The sequence below is a fragment of the Hypanus sabinus genome, chromosome 18 (genome assembly GCF_030144855.1).
Source record: "Hypanus sabinus isolate sHypSab1 chromosome 18, sHypSab1.hap1, whole genome shotgun sequence".
NCBI classification, from domain to species: domain Eukaryota; kingdom Metazoa; phylum Chordata; class Chondrichthyes; order Myliobatiformes; family Dasyatidae; genus Hypanus; species Hypanus sabinus.
The window spans coordinates 20,122,148-20,144,766 of record NC_082723.1 but is presented as its reverse complement, the minus strand read 5'-3'; the positions used below and the strand labels follow the sequence as shown (position 1 = coordinate 20,144,766).

At 47.0% G+C, this 22,619-nt stretch overlaps 1 protein-coding gene across 2 annotated transcripts in view; it reads left to right on the top strand.

Moving 5' to 3' along the window:
* gsna (gelsolin a) overlaps positions 1 to 21,788 on the top strand; it is a 90,947-nt gene extending 69,159 nt beyond the window's left edge. For both annotated transcript variants that reach the window (XM_059993806.1, XM_059993807.1), the window contains 6 exons: positions 1,797 to 1,967; positions 6,907 to 7,081; positions 8,932 to 9,053; positions 14,142 to 14,219; positions 15,977 to 16,037; positions 21,145 to 21,788. In XM_059993806.1, coding sequence (XP_059849789.1) covers positions 1,797 to 1,967; positions 6,907 to 7,081; positions 8,932 to 9,053; positions 14,142 to 14,219; positions 15,977 to 16,037; positions 21,145 to 21,317 — 780 coding nt within the window. In that variant the 3' untranslated portion in view covers positions 21,318 to 21,788. The remainder of the gene's footprint in view (positions 1 to 1,796; positions 1,968 to 6,906; positions 7,082 to 8,931; positions 9,054 to 14,141; positions 14,220 to 15,976; positions 16,038 to 21,144) is intronic.
* The last annotated feature ends 831 nt before the right edge of the window (positions 21,789 to 22,619 follow it).

Here is a 22,619-nt window from a genome sequence, read left to right as displayed (position 1 = left end):
CTACAAAAATACTGCGGTGCATATTCTGTAAACCTGAGGCTTTGCCAGCAGGGTTGAAACTTCCCTCTCATGGTTCCAGCAACCCAGATTCAATTCCGACGAGACCGCTGTCAGAGCGGAGTTCACACGTGTCTCCCCAACCGCCTGGATTCTCGAGCCCCCTCCACGTTCCAAAGGTGTGAGGGTTGGCACATCAATTGGCCCTAGTGTGTAGAATCCGGGAGGGGGGTGTGATGGTGATGGGAAGAATAAAACTCGGATTAGTGTAAACGGGTATTGGAATGGTCAGCCCATAGTTGCTGGGCCGAAGGGCCTGTTTCTGTCCTGTGTAGTTAATTCTGTATCATAAATGGGAACCAATTTGGAGTTCTTGGAGGATAAAAAGCAACTAATTCCTTTGACTGTTCATTACACAATTACACACACGCACACGCGCACAATTCTGGAGGAGCTCTGCAGATCAAGCAACATCAATGGAGGGAATCTGCCTTTTTATGATGCTCCCTGGGATATCTGAGACCAACAGAGGGATCTGGGAATACAGATACAAAATTCCCTAAAAGTGGCGTCAGAGGTAGAGAGGGTAGTAAAGAGAGCTTTTGGTACATTGGCCTTTATAATAAAGTATTGAGTATAAGAGTTGGAATGTTATGGTAAAGTTGTATAAGGTATTGGTGAGGCCGAATTTGGAGAATTGTTTGCAGTTTTGGTCACCGAATTACAGGAAGGATATTAGTAAGGTTGAAAGAGTGCAGAGAAGGTTTACAAGGATGTTGCCAGGACTTGAGAAACTGAGTTACAGAGAAAGGTTGAATAGATTAGGACTTTATTCCCTGGAGCATAGAAGAATGAGGGGAGATTTGATAGAGGTATATAAAATTATGATGGGTCTAGATAGAGTGAATGTAAGCAGGCTTTTTGCACTGAGGCTAGGGGAGAAAAAAACCAGAGGACATGGGTTAAGGGTGAAGGGGGAAAAGTTTAAAGGGTACAGTGGGGGGGGACTTCTTCACACAGAGAATGGTGGGAGTGTGGAATGAGCTGCCAGATGAAGTGGTAAATGCGGGCTCACTTTTAACATTTAAGAAAAACTTGCACAGGTACACGGATGAGAGGTGTATGGAAGGATATGGGCCAGGTGCAGGTCAGTGGGACTAGGCAGAAAAATGGTTTGGCACAGCCAAGAAGGGCCGAAGGGCCTGTCTGTGGTTCTAACTGCAGAGTGGTCACAGCTCCTGCTGACGACTTCTGTCCTTGTCTCCAGGCTTGCATCCTCTGAGAGGAATGTGCGACTTGAAACCTTTTCTCCCCCATGCCAGCCATGGGAATGTGGTGAGGCCGACTTTTATTCTCGACCCGTGGCGTTGAGGCGCGGCGGTTAGCGTAATGGGTTCTTGGCGCCAGAAGCCCGGGTTCAATTCCCGCTGCTGTCTGTACGTTCTCCCTGTGACCGCGTGGTTTTCCTCCGGTGGCTCTGGTTTCCTCCCACCTTCCAAAGTGGTACGGAGCAGTGAGGGTTTGTAAATTGAGGGCGTGCTGTGTTGGCGCCGGAAATGTGGCAATACTTGTGGGCTGCCCTTGGCACATCTCCGGACTACGCTGGTCGTTGAGGCAAAGCGTTTTTATTGTATGCTTTGATGTACGTATGACAAATAAAGCTAATCTAATCATTTAAAAAAATGCCCTGGGGGGGAGGCATTGGGTCTCTTCATAGGACAAAGGTGACCAAATATAAAGAAGGTTCCACATTGCCACATTGGTCTCTGCGTCCGCTAACTGTTTCTCTCCCTTACCAGGTGCGCGTGATCCAGGGGAAAGAGCCAGCCCACCTGATGAGTATGTTTGGGGGGAAACCACTGGTGGTCTACAAAGGCGGGACCTCCCGGGACGGTGGCCAGAGCACACCGGCAGACAACCGCCTCTTCCAAGTTCGGGCCAGCAGCTCCGGTTCCACCAGAGCTGTAGAGGTTAGTCGATTTGCTTTTCGTCTCCTGAATTCGACCATCTCTTGCGGACAGGGTCACTCTCACAGTTTGCCTCTCGTGCATTGTCAGTCTTTGTGTGTAGTTTTTCATTGATTCTATTATATTCTATGTCTTATTGTGAATGCCTGAATTAATCTCCAGGTGAGATTAATGAGATATGGCGACACATACGTACTTTGATAATAAATGCACCTTGAACTTTGAAGCTGGTTTTGATGCAAATGTTTATTTCGGTTGATCTGAAGCTGCCGCAATACTGACTGTCGCCAGCAGGCGTCACTGGTGAGCTGCTCTGCAGCAGGCTGGAGACAGCAGCTCACTCAAAACGGCAATCTCGGGAATAAACAGTCAACGTTTTGGGCTGAGACCCTTCATCAGGAAGCTAAATTCCTCCTATCGGCCAGGAGGTGTAGGGGCCTTGGATCCTGCACTACCAGCTTCAGGAGCAGTTATTACCCGACAGCCATTAGGCTCCTATCTTCACTCACCACCACTCTGAACTGATTTCACAATCTACTGACTCACTTTCAGAGATTTTACAATTCGTGTTCTCAGTATCATTGATGTTTTTTTAATTTGCACAGTTTGCCTTATTTTGCACATTGGTTTGTCAGTCTTTGTTTATAGATAGTTTTTCATCAATTCTGTTGTATTCCTTTTCCTGTGAATGCCTGCAAGAAAGAGACTCTCAGGGTAGTGAATGTGTACACACTTTGATAATAAATTTACAGTAGTTAGAGTGCAAACTGGCAATCTCCCAGTCAAAAAAAAAAGTGCATTTGGATTCTTGACTAATCAGATTGAAGGATTATGAAATAAATATTGATTGAAATCTTCACTAAAGTTCAAGGAGTCGCACATTTGCGTGGACCTGTACAGATTCTGATGGTTAGTCCCTGCCCCAAACTCCGACTGTTTCTTTCCCATTGTAGATGCTGTCTGACTTGCTGAGTTGCTCCAGCATTTTGTGTGTGTTGCTCGAACTTTCCAGAGTCTTGCATTCCTGGGCCGTGCAGTAGCTGGATCAGAGCCTCCAGCAGTAAGCAGTGTCTATAGCGTGACCACAACTTCCTCAATTCCAACACTTTCCACACTCGTGAGAAACCTTTCAGCAATGTTGGGCTTGGTGACTGTCATGTGAGGCACTGACTGTTTTAATCTGTGAGTGTCAAACTTCCGCCCCAGCTAGGAGCTTTACATTTCGTCCTCTAATCCCCCCCCCCCATCTTAATGTCTGATGGGTATCATTCCCATCTGAGGCTGAGACGAGCTCGAAGCTGGTTCCCGTGCACTAGTAGCTTTTGGCTGAATCTGACCCTGTTTGTGAGAGCGTGTGTCCTGTGTAGCCCTTTGCCAGCTTGACTGAAGAACCAACCTGTCTTATGTGTTCTTCTCCATCGAAGCTTCCAGACTGGAAATTGGGCCCAGTGTTTCTCTCCTTGACTACAGACCTCTGGAAAGAGCTGCTAAATGCAGATCTCTATCCATATTGATCAATCCCTCTGGGTTCCCCACCTCCTTGGCTTTTTCTTCCCCCTCCCCCCTCATGGTCTACTGTCCTCTCCAGTCACATTCCTCAGAGTTGAGGAGGAATTTCTTTAGCCTTTGGGTGATGAATCTGTGGAATTCATTGTTGCAGATGGCTGTGGGTGCCAGGTCTTTGGGTATGTTTAAAGCGGAGGTTGAGAGGTTCTTGATGAGTAAGGGTGTCAAAGGTTAAGGGGGAGAAGGCAGGAGAATGGGGTTGAGAGGGGTAATAAATCAGCCATGGCGGGGCAGACTCTGAGCTAAATGCCCAATTCTGTTTGTATGCCTTAGGTCTTCAAGCCTTTACTTCTCCCTCCTATCACTTCCCAGCTTTTCACATCATCCACCTTGTGCCTCACCTGTTCTCACCTAACACTTGTCAAATTGTACGTCTTCCTCATCCCCGTCTTTCTGGTCCCGATGAAGAATCTCGGCCCGAAATGTCAACTGTTCGTTTCCCTCCATAGATGTTGTCTGATCGACCGCGTTCCTCCGGCACTTTGTGTGCTGCTCGAGGTTTTCAGCCTCTGTGCGTCAGTGCTTACAGAGTCCATGGTTGAGCCGGTTGGCGAACCACACCTTCCCTTTCGCAGGACAGGTTGTCGCCGTCCTGCCACAGCTTCCCTGTTTACCACACAGTCATAATTTCCCATCTCCTTTCTGAAACCCAGAAGAGACTGGGAGGCAGCTGTTTGTTCCAGCTGGTGTCCCAGAAGGGCCAGGCTTTTTGTCGTCGTTGCTGGTTTGCACTTGGCTCCCTTACACCTGTGGGACGCGCTGGGTGAAATCCCTCGAGGAAACTTCAGACCCGCTGTACCCAGCTGGGATCCCTACCGCGCAAGTGGGCAGCTAACTCTGGAGGTCAAGTCATTGAGGAGGCAGAGAGTGATGTATCAGTGGAGTTCATTGCCAAGTCACTGGGGCACGTTTAAAGCAGAGGTGGTTACACTCTTGTTGAGTCAGGGCATCAGAGTTTATGGGAGAAGGCAGGAGAATGGGGTTGAGAGGGAAAATAAATCAGCCGTGATGGAATGGTTGAGCAGGCTCTGTGCTGAATGGCCAAATTCAGTTCCTATGCCTTTTGATTTTCTTGGTCCAAACGCTAGATTCAACAATGCCCTCCTTTTAAACCCTGGATGGAGGAGGTCGCCTCCTGTTACCTACTTGCCAACTCTAGACTCAAATCCTGCTTCCCTCCACTTTAAAACAGGATAGGAGAACCTTGGCAGTCCCCACCTCCCTTCCCGTCCCTCCTGCCAGTTCCCCCTTACTGCAGATAGCGAGTTGGGCGTCGGGAATGGATAATTATTTCTAAGTAATTCACAGCTTTCCTTGCAGCACACACAAAATGCTGGAGGAACTCAGCAGGTGAAATAAATGGGCAACCTTTTGGGCCAAGGTTCTTCACTGTGACTGGAAAGGAAGGGGGACGAAGCCAGAATAAGAAAGTGGGGTAGGAGGAGGAGTGAAGCCATGTCGGTGGGAGGGGCAGGGAGGTGGTTGGCTGGGGGTGGTGACTGATGTGAGAAGCTGGGAGATGATTGGTTGAAGGGCTGAGGGAGAAGCAATCTGATGGAGAGGAGAGTGGAGAAGGGGAAGGAGGAGGAGCACCAGAGGGAGGTGATGGGCAGGTGAGAAAAAGAGGAGCCGGGCTGGAGAATGGCAGAAAGAAGGGGAGAAACCGCTGGAGGTCTCACTGCTCTCCCTCTGCTGCACCCTGACTCTTCACTCTTTAGCGAGAATTAATTATTTTTCTGAATAGCCTGGGGGGCATCAGGTGTTGGTGGTTTTGTTTTTAAGGCACAGTCAGTGTTGACCATTGTGACTTGGGGGTTGCTAAGACTAATCCCCAGGAAGGGACTGGGACTGGGAGTGACTCTGGGCATTTGCTGTAGTCTTGCCTTTCATTAGACACAAGTAGTTAACAGCGCCCTGAAACAGGCCTTCCATTGGAGGAGCAGATAAAGAAACCAACCAACATCGGGGCAGGTGATTGGGTTGATGGGGGTGGGGGGGGAAGGGGGGGTCATGTGATACATCCAGGGGTGTGTTGAACCGAAGTTAGTGACTCCGAGGGTCTTGAAATGTGTTGTTAGGAGTTAAATCCTAAAGGTATTCTTTGTCAAGTTTGAACAGACAGCATATCCTGAAACCGCAAAGTAGATTAATTATCAAAGAACGTATATGTCACCATATACTAACCTGAAATTCATTTTCTTGTGGGCATTCACAGTAAGACAAAGAAATACAATAGAATCAGTGGGAAACGACACAAAGACTGACTGACAACCAATATGCAAAAGAAGACAAACTGTGCGAGAAACCATAACAAGTAAATAAGTAACACTGAGCTGTGGAGTCTTTGGAAGCTCATGCAGTCAGCTTGGTGTTGAGGTGGGTGAAGTTACCCTCCCTGGTTCAGGAGTCCGATGGTTGCGGGGTAGTAACTGCTCCTGAACCTGGTGATGTGGGACCTAAAGGTCCTGTACCTCCTTCTCGAGGTACAGCATGAAGAGGGCGTGGCCTGCATGGTGGGGGTCCCTGATGGCCCTTGTAGATCGCTGCCACTAAAACCCTGCACAACAATGTCTTTGTTTCCCTGGTGGAACTACGCTGGACAGCTGACCAGTGGAGGAAGGAAATTCTTCAAGAGTTAGCTCCAGCTACTTCCCCAGAATGGAACTCCACCCGCCAGTCGGGACCATTGTCACGCTATGATCAATGACTCCTCGGGTGAAAAGCAATTTGTTTTGAAGTACTTCCTTTCTCGTAGCGTGGGAGAACTCTTTCTCCATCTCTCAATAGCTCTGCTGTTGGTTGAATGTTGTCACGCCTTGCCTGCCTCTGAGGGCAATAGAAGTGTGGGGGGCCGCCAGGCCGGGGACACTGGTGGACGTCGTGTACAGTTAAATAGAAGGTGTGGTCGGCTATCTAGTTCCCTGTCTGCAGGACAGCAGTTGCCAACTGTATTGAAAAGTGGCGACAATCCTGTGTCTTTCACTGTCACCCCTCCCCACCTACCAGCCTCCAATTCTCCAATTCGCACATCTTGGGCGATAGTAACCATTTTTAAACTGGCTACCCAAAAATACTGTTCTACCTTCAGCTCAACTCTGTTCCTTTACTATCAGCTTCATTCCACTTGGATTACATTTTACACCCCCTCCCTGAGGATGAGTCCCTGGGATGTATGGAAGGTTTTTGTTTACGTGGAGCAGCCCCTGCAGTGAGTGGAAATGCGGTTACCGTGGGAACGGGAAAGAGTTTAGAAGTTCCTGTATTCAGTGAGGGCTAGCTGTCTCGAGGCCAAAGATTCTGGAGTTGAAGTAAGTGTGTGTGTTTACTGCGCCTGAGATTACAGTGATCCTGTGATTGCCGTCTGTCCCCCCTGCAGGTCGATGCTGCGGCTGCCAACCTGAACACAAACGACGTCTTTGTCCTGAAAACCCCCGGCTCTTCCTACGTGTGGGTCGGCCAGGGAGCCAGTGATGCCGAGAAGCAGGGGGCACAGCAGCTCCTTGACATCCTGGGAGTCAGCGCGTCGGAGGTGGCTGAGGGGAGCGAGCCAGGTAGGTGAAGAGCGCCAGGGTCCCACGGCTGGTCCAACCTGGGCTGTTCATCCTAATGGACGGCCATCTTATTTCCAATGCCGTCCCCTTCCGGAACTTGAGGCAGGAAAATAAAGGCGGAGGGTGGAGGGAAATCAAACCAATCATTCCCAATAGAAGGTGATGAAGAAAATTTTCTCCAGAATCAGGTTTATTATCATAGAAACATAGAAAACCTACAGCACAATACAGGCCCTACAGCCCACAAAGCTGTGCCGAACATGTCCTTACCTGAGAAATTACCCAGGGTTACCCATAGCCCTCTATTTTTCTAAGCTCCATGTATCCATCCAGGAGTCTCTTAAAATACCCTATCGTTTCCGCCTCCACCACTGTTGCCGGCAGCCCGTTCATTCCACGCACTCACCTCTCTCTGCGTAAAAAAACTTACCCCTGACATCTCCTCTGTACCTGCTTCCGAGTACCTTAAAATTGTGCCCTCTCGTATTAGCCATTTCAGCCCTGGGGAAAAAGCCCCTGACATATGTTATGTAGTTTTTGTGGCAGCAGTACAGTATAAGAAGAGTATAAAAATTATAAAAAGAGTTCAAAGTAAGTTTATTATCAAAGTACACATATGTCACCATATTCAACCTTGAGATGAATTTTCTTGCAGTAGAATGAAGACATACAATAGAATCATTGAAAATCTACACACAAACGCTGACAACCAATTTGCAAAAGAGTGTGTGAGTACAAAAGAAAAACGCAATAAGTAAACAATATTGAGACGGTGAACTGCAGAGTCTTTGAAAGTGAGCCTGTGGGTTGTGGAATCAGTTCAGAGCTGAACTTGTCCACACTGGTTCAGGAGCCTAATGGTTGAAGGGTAATAACTGTTCCTGAAACTGGTGGTTTTGGACCTAAGGCTCCTCTACCTCCTGATAAGAAAAATATAGATATAAAAAATTAAATAGGTAGTGCTAAAAGAGAGCGAATGACTAGTGAGGTGGCGTTCACGGGTTCAATGTCCGGTCAGAATTCTGATGGTGGAGGGGAAGAAACTATTCCTAAAGTATTGAGTGTGTGTCTTTAGGCTCCTGTACCTCCTCTCTGGTAGAAATGAGAAGAGGGCATTCCTGAGTGATGATGGCCCTTATTGATGGATGCCACCTTTCTGAGACATCAGGGAGGCAAGTGCCCATGACCGAGTGTATAACCCTGCAGGTTATTTCAATCCTGTGCAGTGACAGTGATGCAACCAGTTAAAATGCTCCTCGCAGTGTACCTGTAGAAATGTCTTTGGAGGTGTACCAAACCTCAGACTCCTAATGCAGTATAGAAGCTGAATCAGTACATCGGGCCCAGGACACATCTTCAGAGATGTTGACGCTCAGGAACTTGGAAAAAGCCTGGATGTTTGTTTATGGAAATAACATTGTGTTAGACTGTACACTGTGTATTACGCTTTGTGAGCAGGAAGCTGAAATAAACCTTAAGCCTTTTTCTAATCAGTATCACCATTCAATATTATTACAAACCCAATTCATTTGTCCTTTTGATCTTCTCCCCTACATGCCCATGAATTTGCCATGAGATGCGAGCGTCAATGTATTTGTAATGTAAATCATCTTGTTAGATTGAGTTTGGTGGAGGTTAAATTGTCAGAACAGCATTGTGGGCCAAAGGATCTGTACTGTGCTGTGATGGTCTATGTTCAATGCCTGGTGTTTCATTTTGGTTATTTCCTAGTGCTTCACGGCTTTCGATGGGCTTTGCAGGACATTGAGCCCAGCACAGAGCAGTTGCTATGCGCAGTCCGTGTGATTCCCCGGGTCACTCACTCTGGGTTTTCCTCTGATTGATGGCAGGTGAGTTCTGGGACATCCTGGGAGGAAAGGCTGAGTATCGCACATCAGCAAGACTGAAGAACAAGATGGACGTTCATCCTCCTCGTCTCTTTGCCTGCTCCAACAAAACGGGTCGTTTCATTGTGAGTTTGATCTGTGCTGCCCCTCTCGGGGGTTTCTGTTGATAATTGTCATTGTGATGCCGTAGTAACTATGGTAACAGGCAATCTTCATTCTTCATTGGGCCTCCGGTTTTTGCTGTTGTCCATAAACTTGCTAATCAGACCAACAGTGTTCTCATCCAGATTTTTACCATATATGACATGTAGCGGATATCTGTTCCCTGTGCACACTGCCCGTCGTGGGCCTGGGACTTTGACATAATGGTTCACGTTTGAATTTATTGATAACATTTACAGTGAAATGTGTCATTTGTGTTAACCAACACAAGCTAATGATGTGCTGGGGACAGCCCACAAGCGCAAATCAGAACACAAACAACAAGCCACATTCTTCCCCACCTCCCACACACATGGACAGTCTTCTGGCACCAGAACAGGACGCTGCACCTCCACTTGTTGGGATTTGACTTCCGGTCTTCTGATAGACCTTCATACTGACTCCTGGACTAGCTGATGATGGGGATCCCAGACTCCAGGCTGGTACTCTGGGCACAACGACTGGCTGGTCCTTGGGCCTCCTCCTGCTCGCGTGGACAGCCGATCCTGGGAGCCCACCCACCTGGGATGGGCCTAGCTCCACATTGCTGGACTTTGAGTGCCTGACCTCTCACTTCCTTTGCATCCCTGTACATAAGTCCTTACTTGACCCCTAATTCCCCCCACCACCCCCATTCCCAAAACTATCCCTACAAGCTTAAAAAAAAGCTGTCTAAGCCACTGCCCGACAGCAGCTACAGCTTGGTGCCATCTTGGACTTTTTCCATTCAAACCCAAGGCAGTGTGGATGGGAGAAGCCTCTCACTTGCACGTAAGGTTGGCGCAAGTACCTTGGGCTTATTGCTTCTTCCCCAGCTGCGTTTGGATCGCCAACTGACGTTCCCATGTACCGGCCTGGAGTCTGATTGTGCCAACTTTTGGGAATTCAGTTAAGGAGACAGTACGGTAATCGAGCATAAGTTGGGTGCCAAGACGAAGGGTGTAGTAAGAAATAGCAAAACAAAGTCCGAAGGTCAGATGGTACAGGAATTCAGGTGAGCTAAGAGCAAATGAGGCACAGAAACGGGTTTATTATCGTCACATCAGTTTATTATTATACAATGGAAAACTTGCCTTGCACCGTTTGGTCTGTTAACCCATCAAGTCTTCTGCCATTCCATCAAGGGTGATTTACTTTCCTTTTCAACTCTGTTCTCCTGCCTCCTCCCCGTAACCTCTGATGTTCTGACTAATCAAGCAAGTATCAGCCTCCACTTTAAATATACTCAATGACCTGGCCTCCACAGCTGTCTGTGGCAAAGAATCCCTCAGATACATGTCCTACCCCGCTAAAGAAATTCCTCCTAGTCTCCGTTCTAAATGGACGTCCCTCTAGTCCACGGGTTCCCAACCTTTTTAATACCGTGAACCGATACCATTAAGCAAAGGGCCTGCGGAGCCCAGCTTGCGAACCCCTGCTCGAGTCCGAGGCTGTGCGTCTGGTCCCTAGAGTCACAACGCATTGAGCTGGAACAAGGTGGAACTCTAACACTGCAGGATAAAGTGTAAAACCTGCCAGAAGTGTCATAGTGGTGACACCGAGAGTCTGATAACAGTGGGACGGAAGCTGTCCCGCAGCTCGGTGGCGGTCCCTTCGGGCCGTTGTGTCTTCTGCCCGATGGGGGGGGGGTGGGATGTTTGATGATGCTGCCGGCTTTACTGAGGCAGTGAGAGGTATAGACAGTCTGCAGAGGAGAGGCTGGTTCCCATGGTGTGCGGGAAGGTGGTGGCTTCAAGCATGTAGAGTGAATATTAAATGTGGCTCAGGGAGCTCAAGCTTTAGGTGGGGGGGGGGGGTGGGAATTTAACTTGAGGCTGCAGGGTGCACAGGCAGAGGTGGAAAGCCTAGCTTTTGGCAGGTGAGCCTGTGGTGGGGCAAGCTGTGTGACCCTCCACAGACCTGTGAGCACCGAGCCTGCCCGCCATCATCGAGAGCAAGCTGGCGATGGCTGCGGAGGGGAGGGGGCGGTCACCCACTTCTCTGCCGACTGTGGATTTGCGAAGAGGGTGTGGAGAAGGCTGCGAGGGTCCCTTTCACCTTGGTCCATCCCAAGCAACTGTGGGCTGTTCCCGGGGTCACACAAGGATCGTCGACTCAGTGAAAGACTCCTTTCACCGGCTCGAAACTTGATGGTCTTCCTGTACGCTGAGATGCCCGTAAGGGAATGCTGTTAACCGGCACGGTCCAGACTGCAGGAGGACCCACTGTGTAGCCAATGCAAAGGCTCCGTGTCTCAGGAGCACAGACTATCTCCTGCCGCTGCCCGTGAAGGGGCTGCATGGGGAAGCTTCTCCAAGGTTGAAATGATTTATCATCCCAGGGTGGCAATGGTATGGTTTTATGAAAAAATGATGTACTGACATAAAAAAAGAAAGAAATGCTATTTATTCTTTTTTTTTAAAAAAAAGCATAAGTGTGTTCTGGAAGTTTAAAAGAAAGGGCTCTTGGGCTGAGATTCTGCAGCTGATGGAAATCTTGAGCAACACACAGAAAATGCTGGAGGATCTCAGCAGGTCAGGCAGCATCTGTGGAGGAGAATAAACAGTCGACAGGGTTCCTTTCCAGTCCTGATGGAGGGCCCCAGCAGAAAATGTCGACTGTTAAACGCTGCCTGTCCTGCTGAGCTCCTCCAGCATTCTGTGTGTCTTAACTTGAGCGGATTCATTGTCTGAACCTGGAACAAGTTGGAGGAGCAGCAAACCCTAGGCCACAACTCTGCCAAGCCGTGAGCCCGGCCTGATCACCTGATGTCAGCAGTGGAATCATTGAGGTCATTTGTAGGTGCTGATCTGTTTGCTAGATGTTGTCTACCTCTCAGGTCTGGTGACGTTTCAGAAAGAACTGCACTCCATCGTAATTAGTAAAGGTGGTACTTTCAGGGCTACATCCTTTGAGAGGTAATGGGGCAAGGGTTTGTTACTGGAGTGATTCAGTTCTGGTGACTGTGTGTAAGCTTAGGGTGATACGGTATCGTAGTGGTTACCACAACTCTTTACAGTACAGGCGATCCGGGTTCAATTCCTGGTGCTGCATATAAATTCAGCCCATGACCATGTAGGTTTCCTCCCACAGATCCAAGACATACTGATCGGTAAGTTAGTTGGTCTCTGTAAATTGTCCCATGATTAGGCTGGGATTAATTTGGGGGTTTTCTGGGTGATGTGGTTTAAAGGGCCTGTTCTACTTCACGCTGTAGTTTAATAATAACTCAAACCAGTTTGGCTGGAAAGGAGAAATAACATATGGTCTCTGTCGTGACTTGCAATAAACCAGTGTGATGAGAGTGTGTTATGATTACAGCACGTTACCATGATGATAATCTGCCTGTACAAGAAAGGTGGTGTCAGCCGTAGCACTGTTTACATACTGATCATTCAGATTTAGATTTGTCATTTGTATCAAAATGCAGTGAAACTCGTCACTTGCCTTAACGATCAACACAATCTAGGGATGTGTTGGGGGCAGCCCGCGAGAGTCACCCCTCTTACTGCCATCAAAGTAGCATGCCCACAAAGCTCGGCAGAACACAACAAGCAACAAAACAGTAACAGCAAAACAAGCCCCTGTTCCTTCCTCCCACCCAGGTACATGTACAGGCCCCCATCTCCAGTACAGGCCCCCAACTGCGGTACAGGCCCCCATCTCCCAGGCTTCGACTTCAAACTTCCAATCAACCCTTGGGTTCCCATCTTCAGTATCCACCCCCGGACTAGCTGACGATGGGACGCTGAACTCTGGACTCCAACTCCAGGCGGGCTGACTGACCAGCCCTCGTGCCGCCTGCCCACACAGATGTCCAATCCTGGGACACCCCGATCCATGACGCTGGCCTTTGAGCACCGAGCAGAGGCCGTAACTTTGGATGTCCTTTGTCACTCGTCCACGTTACTGGACTTCATGAACAGAGGCCTGGACTCTGACTGACCTTCACCTGACCACGTCACTGGATTTTGAGTGCAGAGCGGAGACCTCCATATCTTTGATCCTAGTTCCTAATCTGACCACTAACTCCTCTTAATCCCCTAAACTATCCCTACAAACTTAAAAGTTTTGTGGCACCTGAACAGTGCAATACATAAAACATGACCCAGATAAGTGTGAGGTGATTCATTTTGGTAGGTCAAGTATGATAGTAAAATATAGTATTAATGGTAAGACTCTTGGCAGTGTGGAGGATCAGAGGGATCTTGAGGTCCGGGTCCATAGGACACTCAAAGCTGCTGTGCAGGTTGACTCTGTGGTTAAGAAGGCATATGATGTAGTGGCCTTCATCAATCATGGGATTGAGTTTAGGAGCCAAGAGGTAATGTTTCAGCTATATAGGACCCTGGTCAGACCCCACTTGGAGTACTGTGCTCAGTTCTGGTTGTCTAACTGTAGGAAGGATGTGGAAGCCATAGAAAGGGTGCAGAGGAGATTTACAAGGATATTGCCTGGATTGGGGAGCATGCCCTATGAGAATAGGTTGAGTGAACTCGGCCTTTTTTCCTTGGAACGACGGAGGATGAGAGGTGACCTGATAGAGGTGTACAAGCTGATGAGAGGCATTGATCGTGTCGATAGTCAGAGGCTTTTTCCCAGGGCTGAAACGGCTAACCTGAGAGCGCAAAGTTTTAACGTGCTTGGAAGTAGGTACAGAGGAGATGTCAGGGGTAAGTTTTTTACGTAGAGAGTGGTGAGTGCATGGAATGGGCAGCCGGCAACGGTGGTGGAGGTGGATACGATAGAGTCTTTTAAGAGAATTCTGGACAGGTACATGGATCTCAGAAAAATAGAGGGCTATGGGTAACTCTAGGTAATTTCTAAGGTAAGGACATGTTTGGCACAGCCTTTTGGGCCGAAGGGCCTGTATTGTGCTGTAGGTTTTCTATGTTTCCATAACATCTATGTGCAAAAAGAGGAAAAGAATTACAAAGTTGTGTTCTCAGCTATTCAGAAATCTGATGGCAGAGGAGAAGGGGTCCCTCTGGAAATGCTCTGTAATTTCTCGCTGTCTTTGTGCCCTCTCTTAGATCGAGGAGGTTCCTGGTGAGCAGACGCAGGACGACTTGGCCCCTGATGATGTCATGATCCTTGACACGTGGGACCAGGTGAGGTTAATGGCTGACTTGTGGACTTGTTCATATTTCCACCCCCCCCCCCCCTCACTACATGGGGTAGACTTTGAAAGATCCTTCAGAAGCTCAAAGTGAAAAGGTGTGGATTTGCTCTCTGGGTCAAATGGGGCACCAACTGTGAACTTGGAGCAAACAAGATCTGATCCCCTCTCGACACTGGAGCTGCCCCTGTCACAGACTGCCCTGTGCTGCCAGTGCAGGAAATTTTAGAAGCAGTATATCAGATATTGATTATATCAGGAGGATCTGTTTGCATTGAGGGGTAACACAGCCCGGGTACTTGAGCACTTACCTCAAAAAGTCCATTGAATGTCTTATGTGTTTTAACATAAAAGGATCATCTGCTTAAAGTTCAGTGGCGTGTGGGGTTCGTATCTGCCTAGAATTCAACAGGTCATGTTGTTTCCTCATCATCGACTGCAGAGGTTTCGGGGGGAGAGCGATTTCAGCTGTAGGATTATTGTGGGGAAATGGGGATTGTCCCCCTAAGGAAGAAGATCTAGTTGAAGCAGAGGTCAGGACTGGAAGATGGAGAGGGGAAATTCTCCCCAATGTAGAGAGTAGCTAGTGGAGATTTGAAACTCTAGTAGCGAGGGTGAGGACAACCTCTTTCACTCATCACTATGATTTGGACCGGGTGGTGGAAATGGAAGTGGTCAAGATCAAGGAGGTTAAAACCGTAAAGCACAGGAGTAGAATTAGGCCATTTGGCCCATTGAATCTGCTCCACCTTCCATCATGGCTGATTTATTATCTCTCAACACATTCTCTTGCTTCTCCCTATGACCTTTGCTCCTTACTAATCAAGAACCTACTAGCCTCCACTTTAAGGATACCCAACAACGGCCTCTACGGCTGTCTGTGAGAAAGAATTCCACAGATTCACCACTCTGTAGCTAAATAAATTCCTCCTCATGTCTGCTCTAAAGGGATGTCTTTGTATTCTGAAACTGTGGCCCGTGGTCCTAGCCACCCCCACTGTAGGAAACAATTGTACAGATACTTGTGAGAGATGTTGGAGAGGGAAGGTGAGGGCTCTTCTCTTTGGAGCCAATGGGGAGACGGTCCATAAGCTATAATTTGTCCTTCGTGGTGTAACATCGGACGTCATTCTCCCAACTTGGGAAAGATGTACAATAACAGAACAGGTTTCCTATCACCACTTGAAATCCTGCCCCAAAATAAAATAACTCTTGCTTTAGTTGCAATGACATATTTCTGTCCCAAAGGGTTGGTCTCCTCCAAGGGCCACAGTTTATTATCGAGGTGATGAACTAAACTGACTGTACATTCAATGTGAATGTTACAATGAAATATCTTGACTAAACTTCTAGAGAAGATAATGTTGCAAGAACCAACATTGTCTGCATTGCTTTTTTTCCCCCAAGTTCAAGATGATCCATCTCCAGAGCAAATGGTTGGACTGCAGGGTGGGGTATCTTTTTAAATTGCAACTAATTGAATTTTTAGGTCCAAGAGACCAAGTTGAGCCGAAAGCATCGGTGACTCGATAGGCTGAAGGGTCTGTTACATTACAGTCTGTCTTATTCTGTGTTTATCTCTCTCCTGGCACCTGAGAGAGCATTTTTTTTGCTTGTTTCAATGAGCTCTGATACTTGATGGTGGGGACTGATTAACAAGTGTTACACCATTGAAAAGTACAGCCCAGTACGAGCCCTTCGGCCCATTGTGTTGTGCTGACTCTTTAACCTACATTTTCTCTTCTCCAGGTCTTCGTCTGGATTGGTAACGATGCACAGGAAGAGGAAAAGTCGGAGGCTCTGGCATCAGGTGAGGACTTTGGGATCACCTGATTTCCCTCGTGTCCATCTCTTTGTGCAGCTCTAGTGAGATGAGGGGTTGAGGTCGTGTGGTCAGATGGAAACCAAGTTGCTGGGCAACGGCTTGATGTAAATTCACGGGGGGGGGGTAAAATGGTTGCTGTGGAGAAGACAGTATGCATCTGGGAAGCGGTGAGACTGTGGTCTGCTCTGAATGATCCCTACTTAGAAGGATGTTGAAGGAGACACGAGGTTAGCCACAGCAAAGTCTCTTTGCTTGGAAATATGCAGCCAGTTGCAATGGGTTAATCTAGGACAGGGGTTCCCAACTTTTTTTTAATACGCCATGAACCATTACCATTAAGCAAGGGGTCTGTGTGGAACCCAGGTTGGGAATCCCTGAGTTGTCTGTGTGGAGTTTTGCACATTAATATAGAACAGATGTGAGAGGGATCATTGACAATGCTTTGGGTACGTAGTGCTCCTGATAAATATTAGATAAATAGTTATTGTAGCATTTATTAAATAAGATGATTTTTTTTGGGAGTTTTTTTCATGATTTGGGTAGGGAGTCTCTCTTTCAGTGTGGAATAGTGCCAAGTCAGGTGTGGTTTAGTCTGGTATGGTGCTTCCCATGTCAGTGAAAAGAGACCTGCCTAAGCCCCCATACACAGTGGTTATGTCCTGAACGTTGTTGCTTCCCGATGTGGGTGGAGAAACCTTCAGGCACTTCGTCTTTGTGATTATGTTAAAAGAAAGTGGATTGGGCAGGCTGGGGACTAATGTAGTCTTGGTGGACTGTGTGGTTTCTTCCTGCACACACAAGGTTGGAACACTTCAGCCAATCGGCCAGCACATCTCTGCAACCACTCAACTCTCACTATTTCCCACACCGGTCCCCTGAGACCTGGGCTATTTTGAAATGATGTGTGGTTCTGTAGCCTTGAAGACCGTTAAACTTTTGTGAAGCATCCTGTGGTTGGTGGTGCGAGGGGCATTCTGTCTGTATGCAGCCCTTTCACAGACCAGAAACCCACTGTCTCTCCAAGCATGGACCAGACAGGTTCCTGCATCCCAGTCTGGCCTCTCACATTCAGCCTCTGTGTCCACGTTGTCTTTAGAACATAGCATGGGAACAGGCCCTTTGCCTCAATGTTGTACTGAATGAGTGAAGCTCATAATCAAACACCTAACTAAACAACATACTGTGTCCATACCTTTCCATTCTCTACACATTCGCGTGTCTTATCAAAGAGCCTCTCGTACATCTCCATTACCAACCCTGTCAGTACATTTCAGGCTCCCGACACTGTTTTAATAAACAAACTTGTCCAACTCATCTCCTTCAAGCCTGCCCCCAAACTTAAAAACATGCCCTCTGCCCTAGTATTAGACATTTCACCCCTGCGAGAAGGAGTTCAAGAGTCTACTCGATTCATGCCTGTTCTGTTGGGTCTGCTTTCAGCTCTGTCATTCTAGAGAAAACAACCCCAACTTGCCCAGCCTCCTAGCACATGCTGACTGATCCAAGCATGCTAGGAAGCCTCCTCTACACCCCTCCAAAGCCTTCACACCCGTCCTATAATGGAATGGCCAGAAATGATTGCAACACTCCAGATGTGACCTAACCCAGAATTTTATCAAGCTGCAACACAGCTTCCTGTCCTTTGAGCTCAGTGCCTCAGCTAATAAGGGCAACTATGCCATATGCCACCGCTAACCACCGTCCACCTGCGCAGTTACTTTCGGGGAGCTGTGGAATTGGAGCCCCAAGGTCCCTCTGCTCATTAAATTGTACTGTCATTTATGTTTGATCTCCCAAAGTGCAACATTTCACATTAAACTCCATCTGCCATTTCTCTGCCCGTATCTGCAACTGATCTACATCCTGCATTTGATAATCTTCTTACACCATCCACAGCTCCTTCAGCTGCTTTTACTTTGCATTATTACCTGGCGACATTAGAGTCCATTTGAGCCATGGGGTTTAAATATGACAAACGGCAACCACAGTCCTCTACTTGTTTCCCTGTAATTTATAATCTTCCTCTGTCCATTAATACCCACTGCTCAATTCAAGAGTGGTAAAAAAAAACTAACGTGTGTCATGAGGATGTGGGTGGCTACCCAAAATTTCCCTTAACACTGGTGACCCCTTTGGTATGTGCAAAGTAGCACTCAAGTCCCTTCCATAAGAGCCTGTGCTTCGGGAATCCCCTACCCTGCAACATCAGTGACCGCGGAAGGTGGTTGGTTGTGAGCGCAGCATTGTTCTGTAAGCCGTATGTTAGTTGCTGTAAAACTGAAGAGCTGGGAATGGAAATGGAACATGTCTGCACAGCTCCCTGGCCTTCCCTTCGGGTCAGTAAGCGGATAAAAATCTCCTGCTGCTTGGAGAAAATCCCACTTTTGCAATCTTGGTCTCTGTTGTGCAATCCAGCTTGTTCAAAGTAAATGTATTGCAGATGATGTAGTAGGGTCTTTCAGGAGACTCTTGGCTAAGTGCATGGAGGACTTTGCAGAAGTGAAGTTCTGGAGTAGCTGACATGGTTGGCACAACATTGTGGACTGAAGGGCCTGTACTGTGTTGTAGATTTCTGCGTCTCCATATACAGCCCTAAGATTCACTTTCTTGTGGGCATTCACAGTAGAGCAAGGAAATGCGATAGATTCAATGGGGGGAGGGGGAACAACTACATACAGACTACAGACAAATAATGTGCAAAAAAAGACAAACTGTGCAAGCACCAAAACCAGTAATTACAATAACTGAATAGTGGGTAGATAATACTGAGAACACGAGTTGTAGGGTCTATAGCAGGGGTAGGCAACCTACCAGATCCGGCCTGCGAAGGTATTTTGGCCAGCCGCGAGCAAATATTGGGATGCTATGCTTATCTGGCCCTTGAGCGATTTTTCCTTATTCTGAGCGTTTCACGCGACCACACTGATGGACATGCATGGCATCTTGTTACACCTGCCCCTGGTTTCGTTTCAAATCAAACACTGGTATATAAGAATGAGGGGAAGGCAATATGTATAATATTATAATATGTATTAGATACTCTCCATGCACGCGCAGGTTTTCAGATGGGATCGTTCAAATTTGTAAACAGAAACAGCGTCACTGTGTTTTAACAAGAAATCCACACTAAATATCCAGGTATTTACATGTGCTATGATACTTGTTGAATAACTCGTGTTTCAAAATAAAATCAAAGAAAAAAATTCCAATGGCAATGAATGCAAAACGCAGGAACGTAGACACCGAGTGACAAAATTTGCAAGACACTTGGACACTAGATTACTTCTTCACCGAGCAAGCTGGGAAACCAGTTTGTCTCATTTGCCTAGAAAAAGTTGCTGTGAAGGAGGTGGCAAATATCAGGCGACATTACGAGACCCGCCATAGTGGAAATATGGTCCAAGAATTGAGAGAAGAGTTTTCATCTCATTTTGCTGATTTTCGCTTGCACGCAAATGAGTTCAAGCTGTTTGCTACTCCACTTGACGTGGAAGTGGACACTGCATCAGGAAATTTTCAAATAGAATTGATTGAGATGCAGTGTGACGACATATTGAGAATGAAATTTCATTCTGAAGATGTGTCAGTGCTCGACTTCTATAGAAAATATATTCATCCAAGTGGGAAGTATCCTAACTTAGTTGACCATGCAAAAAAGATGACATCATTGTTTGGCAGCACTTCTCTGTGTGAGCAATTATTTTCAAAATGAAGCACACCAAGAACATTTGAGAACAAGATTGACTGATGCCCATCTGGATAATGTCTTGCTCTTGGCATCAACAAGTCTGACACCCAATATTGAGAAGCATTCAAGCAACAAACAGCATCAAGTTTCACATTGATTTAACGACTGTTTGCATTAAAATTTTCTTTTTTATTATACTTACCACCATTCAATGCATCATGTTCATACATTTTAAGTTTAAAGATTCTTTGTGTCCTTAGATTCAAAAGATGCCTTGATTGAAATAAATTGCAACTAAACTGAGTTCTTTGATTACTAATTCGCATCCTTGGTTAAGCACGAATGATTTTCTAGCATGTGTTATTCATTAATTTGAGGCAAAACATAACTAGATGTATTTAAATGGATAATTCCCATATTTCAAGTTTTTTTTATGGCATTTATCTGGCCCACCGTCTGCTCATTAATATGCGATCCAGCCCACAGAGGCAAAAAGGTTGCCAATCCCTAGTCTATAGGTTCGTAGGGTCTATAGATTTCTAAGGTCTATAGGTCCATAGGGTCTATAGGTTTGTGGAGTCCTTATAAGTGAATCTATAGCTTGTGCATCCGTTAGTTTCGTGGGACCATGGATTTGTGCCTTGTAAGGTTTCCAGGGCGCAGGCCTGGGCAGGGTTGTATGGGAGACCGGCAGTTGCCCATGCTGCAAGTCTCCCCTCTCCAAGCCACCGATGTTGTCCAAGGGAAGGACACTAGGACCCATACAGCTTGGCACCGGTGTCGTCGCAGAGCAACGTGTGGTTTAAGTGCCTTGCTCAAGGACACAACACGCTGCCTCAGCTGAGGCTCGAACCACTGACCTTCAGATCACTAGAGCGATGCCTTATCCACTAGGCCACAGTTGGCGCGTGGCAATGTGTGGTGTCCTTGAGCAAGACATTTAACAACACATTGCTCTGTGATGACACTGGGCAGCTTGGGCAACTGCTGGTCTCCCATACAACCCTGCCCAGGCCTGCACTCTGGAGACCTTCTTTGTGTTGGCACGTGGCCAAGTGGTTAAGGTGTACCAGTTATCTGAAGGTCGCTAGTAGCGTAACCATGCTTCCAGTGCCAACATGGCTTGTGCATAACTTACTAGCTCCCACCTGTATGTCCTCGGAATGTGGAGGAAAGCAGAGCACTCCGAGGTCACAGGGAACGTACGAACTCCCTACGGTGGTGGGAATCGAATCCCTAAAGCATTAGACTGATCAGCACATCTCACAGAAGTTACTGTGTCTGGTGGCCTTGAGAGTCTAAGGAAGCAGAGAAGCCAGCCACTTCGTGATTGCAATTGTGTGTTGAGATGTTAATGTGGAATCTTTTTGGTACCTGATCTATTTTTCTTTCCCTTTCTCGCAGCTAAAGTTTATATCGAGACCGATCCAGCCAACAGGGATCGGCGGACACCGATCGTGATCGTCAAGCAGGGCTTTGAGCCTCCTTCGTTCACCGGCTGGTTCCTCGGCTGGGATTACGATTACTGGAGCATGGATCCCCTCCAGCGGGCCATGGCAGACCTTGAAGTGGAATAACCTGCCGGGCGCATTGTCCGTACTTTGCACTTTCATTCTGGCTTTGCGTGGCTTTGGTGGGGGTGGACAAAGGATTTGTCGGCAAAGAGCTCTGCTTATTCCTCACATTTTTAAAAAAGATTTGCTGAGCAATATTTATGCTACGCACTGGCACTTGTTAAACAGCATCTTATGCTTCCCACATAAAGGTTGCAAAGTTTGGAGCAGATTGGGATCTTGTTTCTGCTGGATTGATTTGAGTTTGACATTAATGTGTCAGTGGTAGTTCTGCAAAAGAAAAAATGCATAACTCTTACTTGTAACATTCTAAAGCACTTTGGCCCGGTGATATTTGTGTTATTGCAATAATGCAGGAAATGGGCCCACTAACTTATGAAATGTAAGATCCCATAAACAGCGGCAGACAGGAGCCTTGAGTGATATTGGTTGAATGAAGACTATATATTCAATAAAATTTTGGAATGTCTGAAATCACTGTGGCTGTTGCGTCTCATTAAAACTGAGCAACACTGAATCAGTAGCTGAGAATAAGTCTTTATTAGTAGAGCGGAGAGTACAAGAGAATATCATTCTCCTAGCACAATGTTTTTGTATTTCTTCAACACTAAGATGACAATAAATGACAACTTCAATTGCTGTGTACTTTAACATTTTGAATATAGTTGTGTAAATTTATAGACTTGCGTGTTTACATTGGCAGCACATCCTACCTAGCGGTGATTATTCAATTAGCCAGACACCCCCTTTTGTTCAGTGTCGAAGGATACGCTACTAAGCAGAAGGTTGAGTGAGGAACAAGCTCCATCTTGAGCTGTGCCTTAAGTGGCAGGAATACACCTTCCACAATGTGCTAATGACAGGAGCGTTCATCGTGCCCCTCCCTAAATAGTTGCAGTGGGACAGAATCAGAGTGGCCCACACCTACATAGACATAGAAGCAGAATTAAACCATTTGGCCCATTGAGTCTGCTCTGCCATTCCATCATGACTGATTTACTATCCCCCTCAACCCCAATTCCCTGTAACCTTTGACACCTATACTAGTCAAGAACCTGTCAATTGATGGCTTGGCCCCCACAGCCATCGATGGCAATGAGTTCCACAGATTCACCACATTCTGGCTGAAGAAATTTCACCTCATCTCTATTCTAAAGGAGCATCCGTTTATTCTGAGGCTGTGTCACCTGATCTGAGACTCCCCCATCTATAGGAAATGTCCTCTCCATGTCCACTCTATTCTGGACCTTTCAATATTTGATAGGTCTCAGTGAGATTCCCTCCACCTCTCCCCATTCTTCTAAG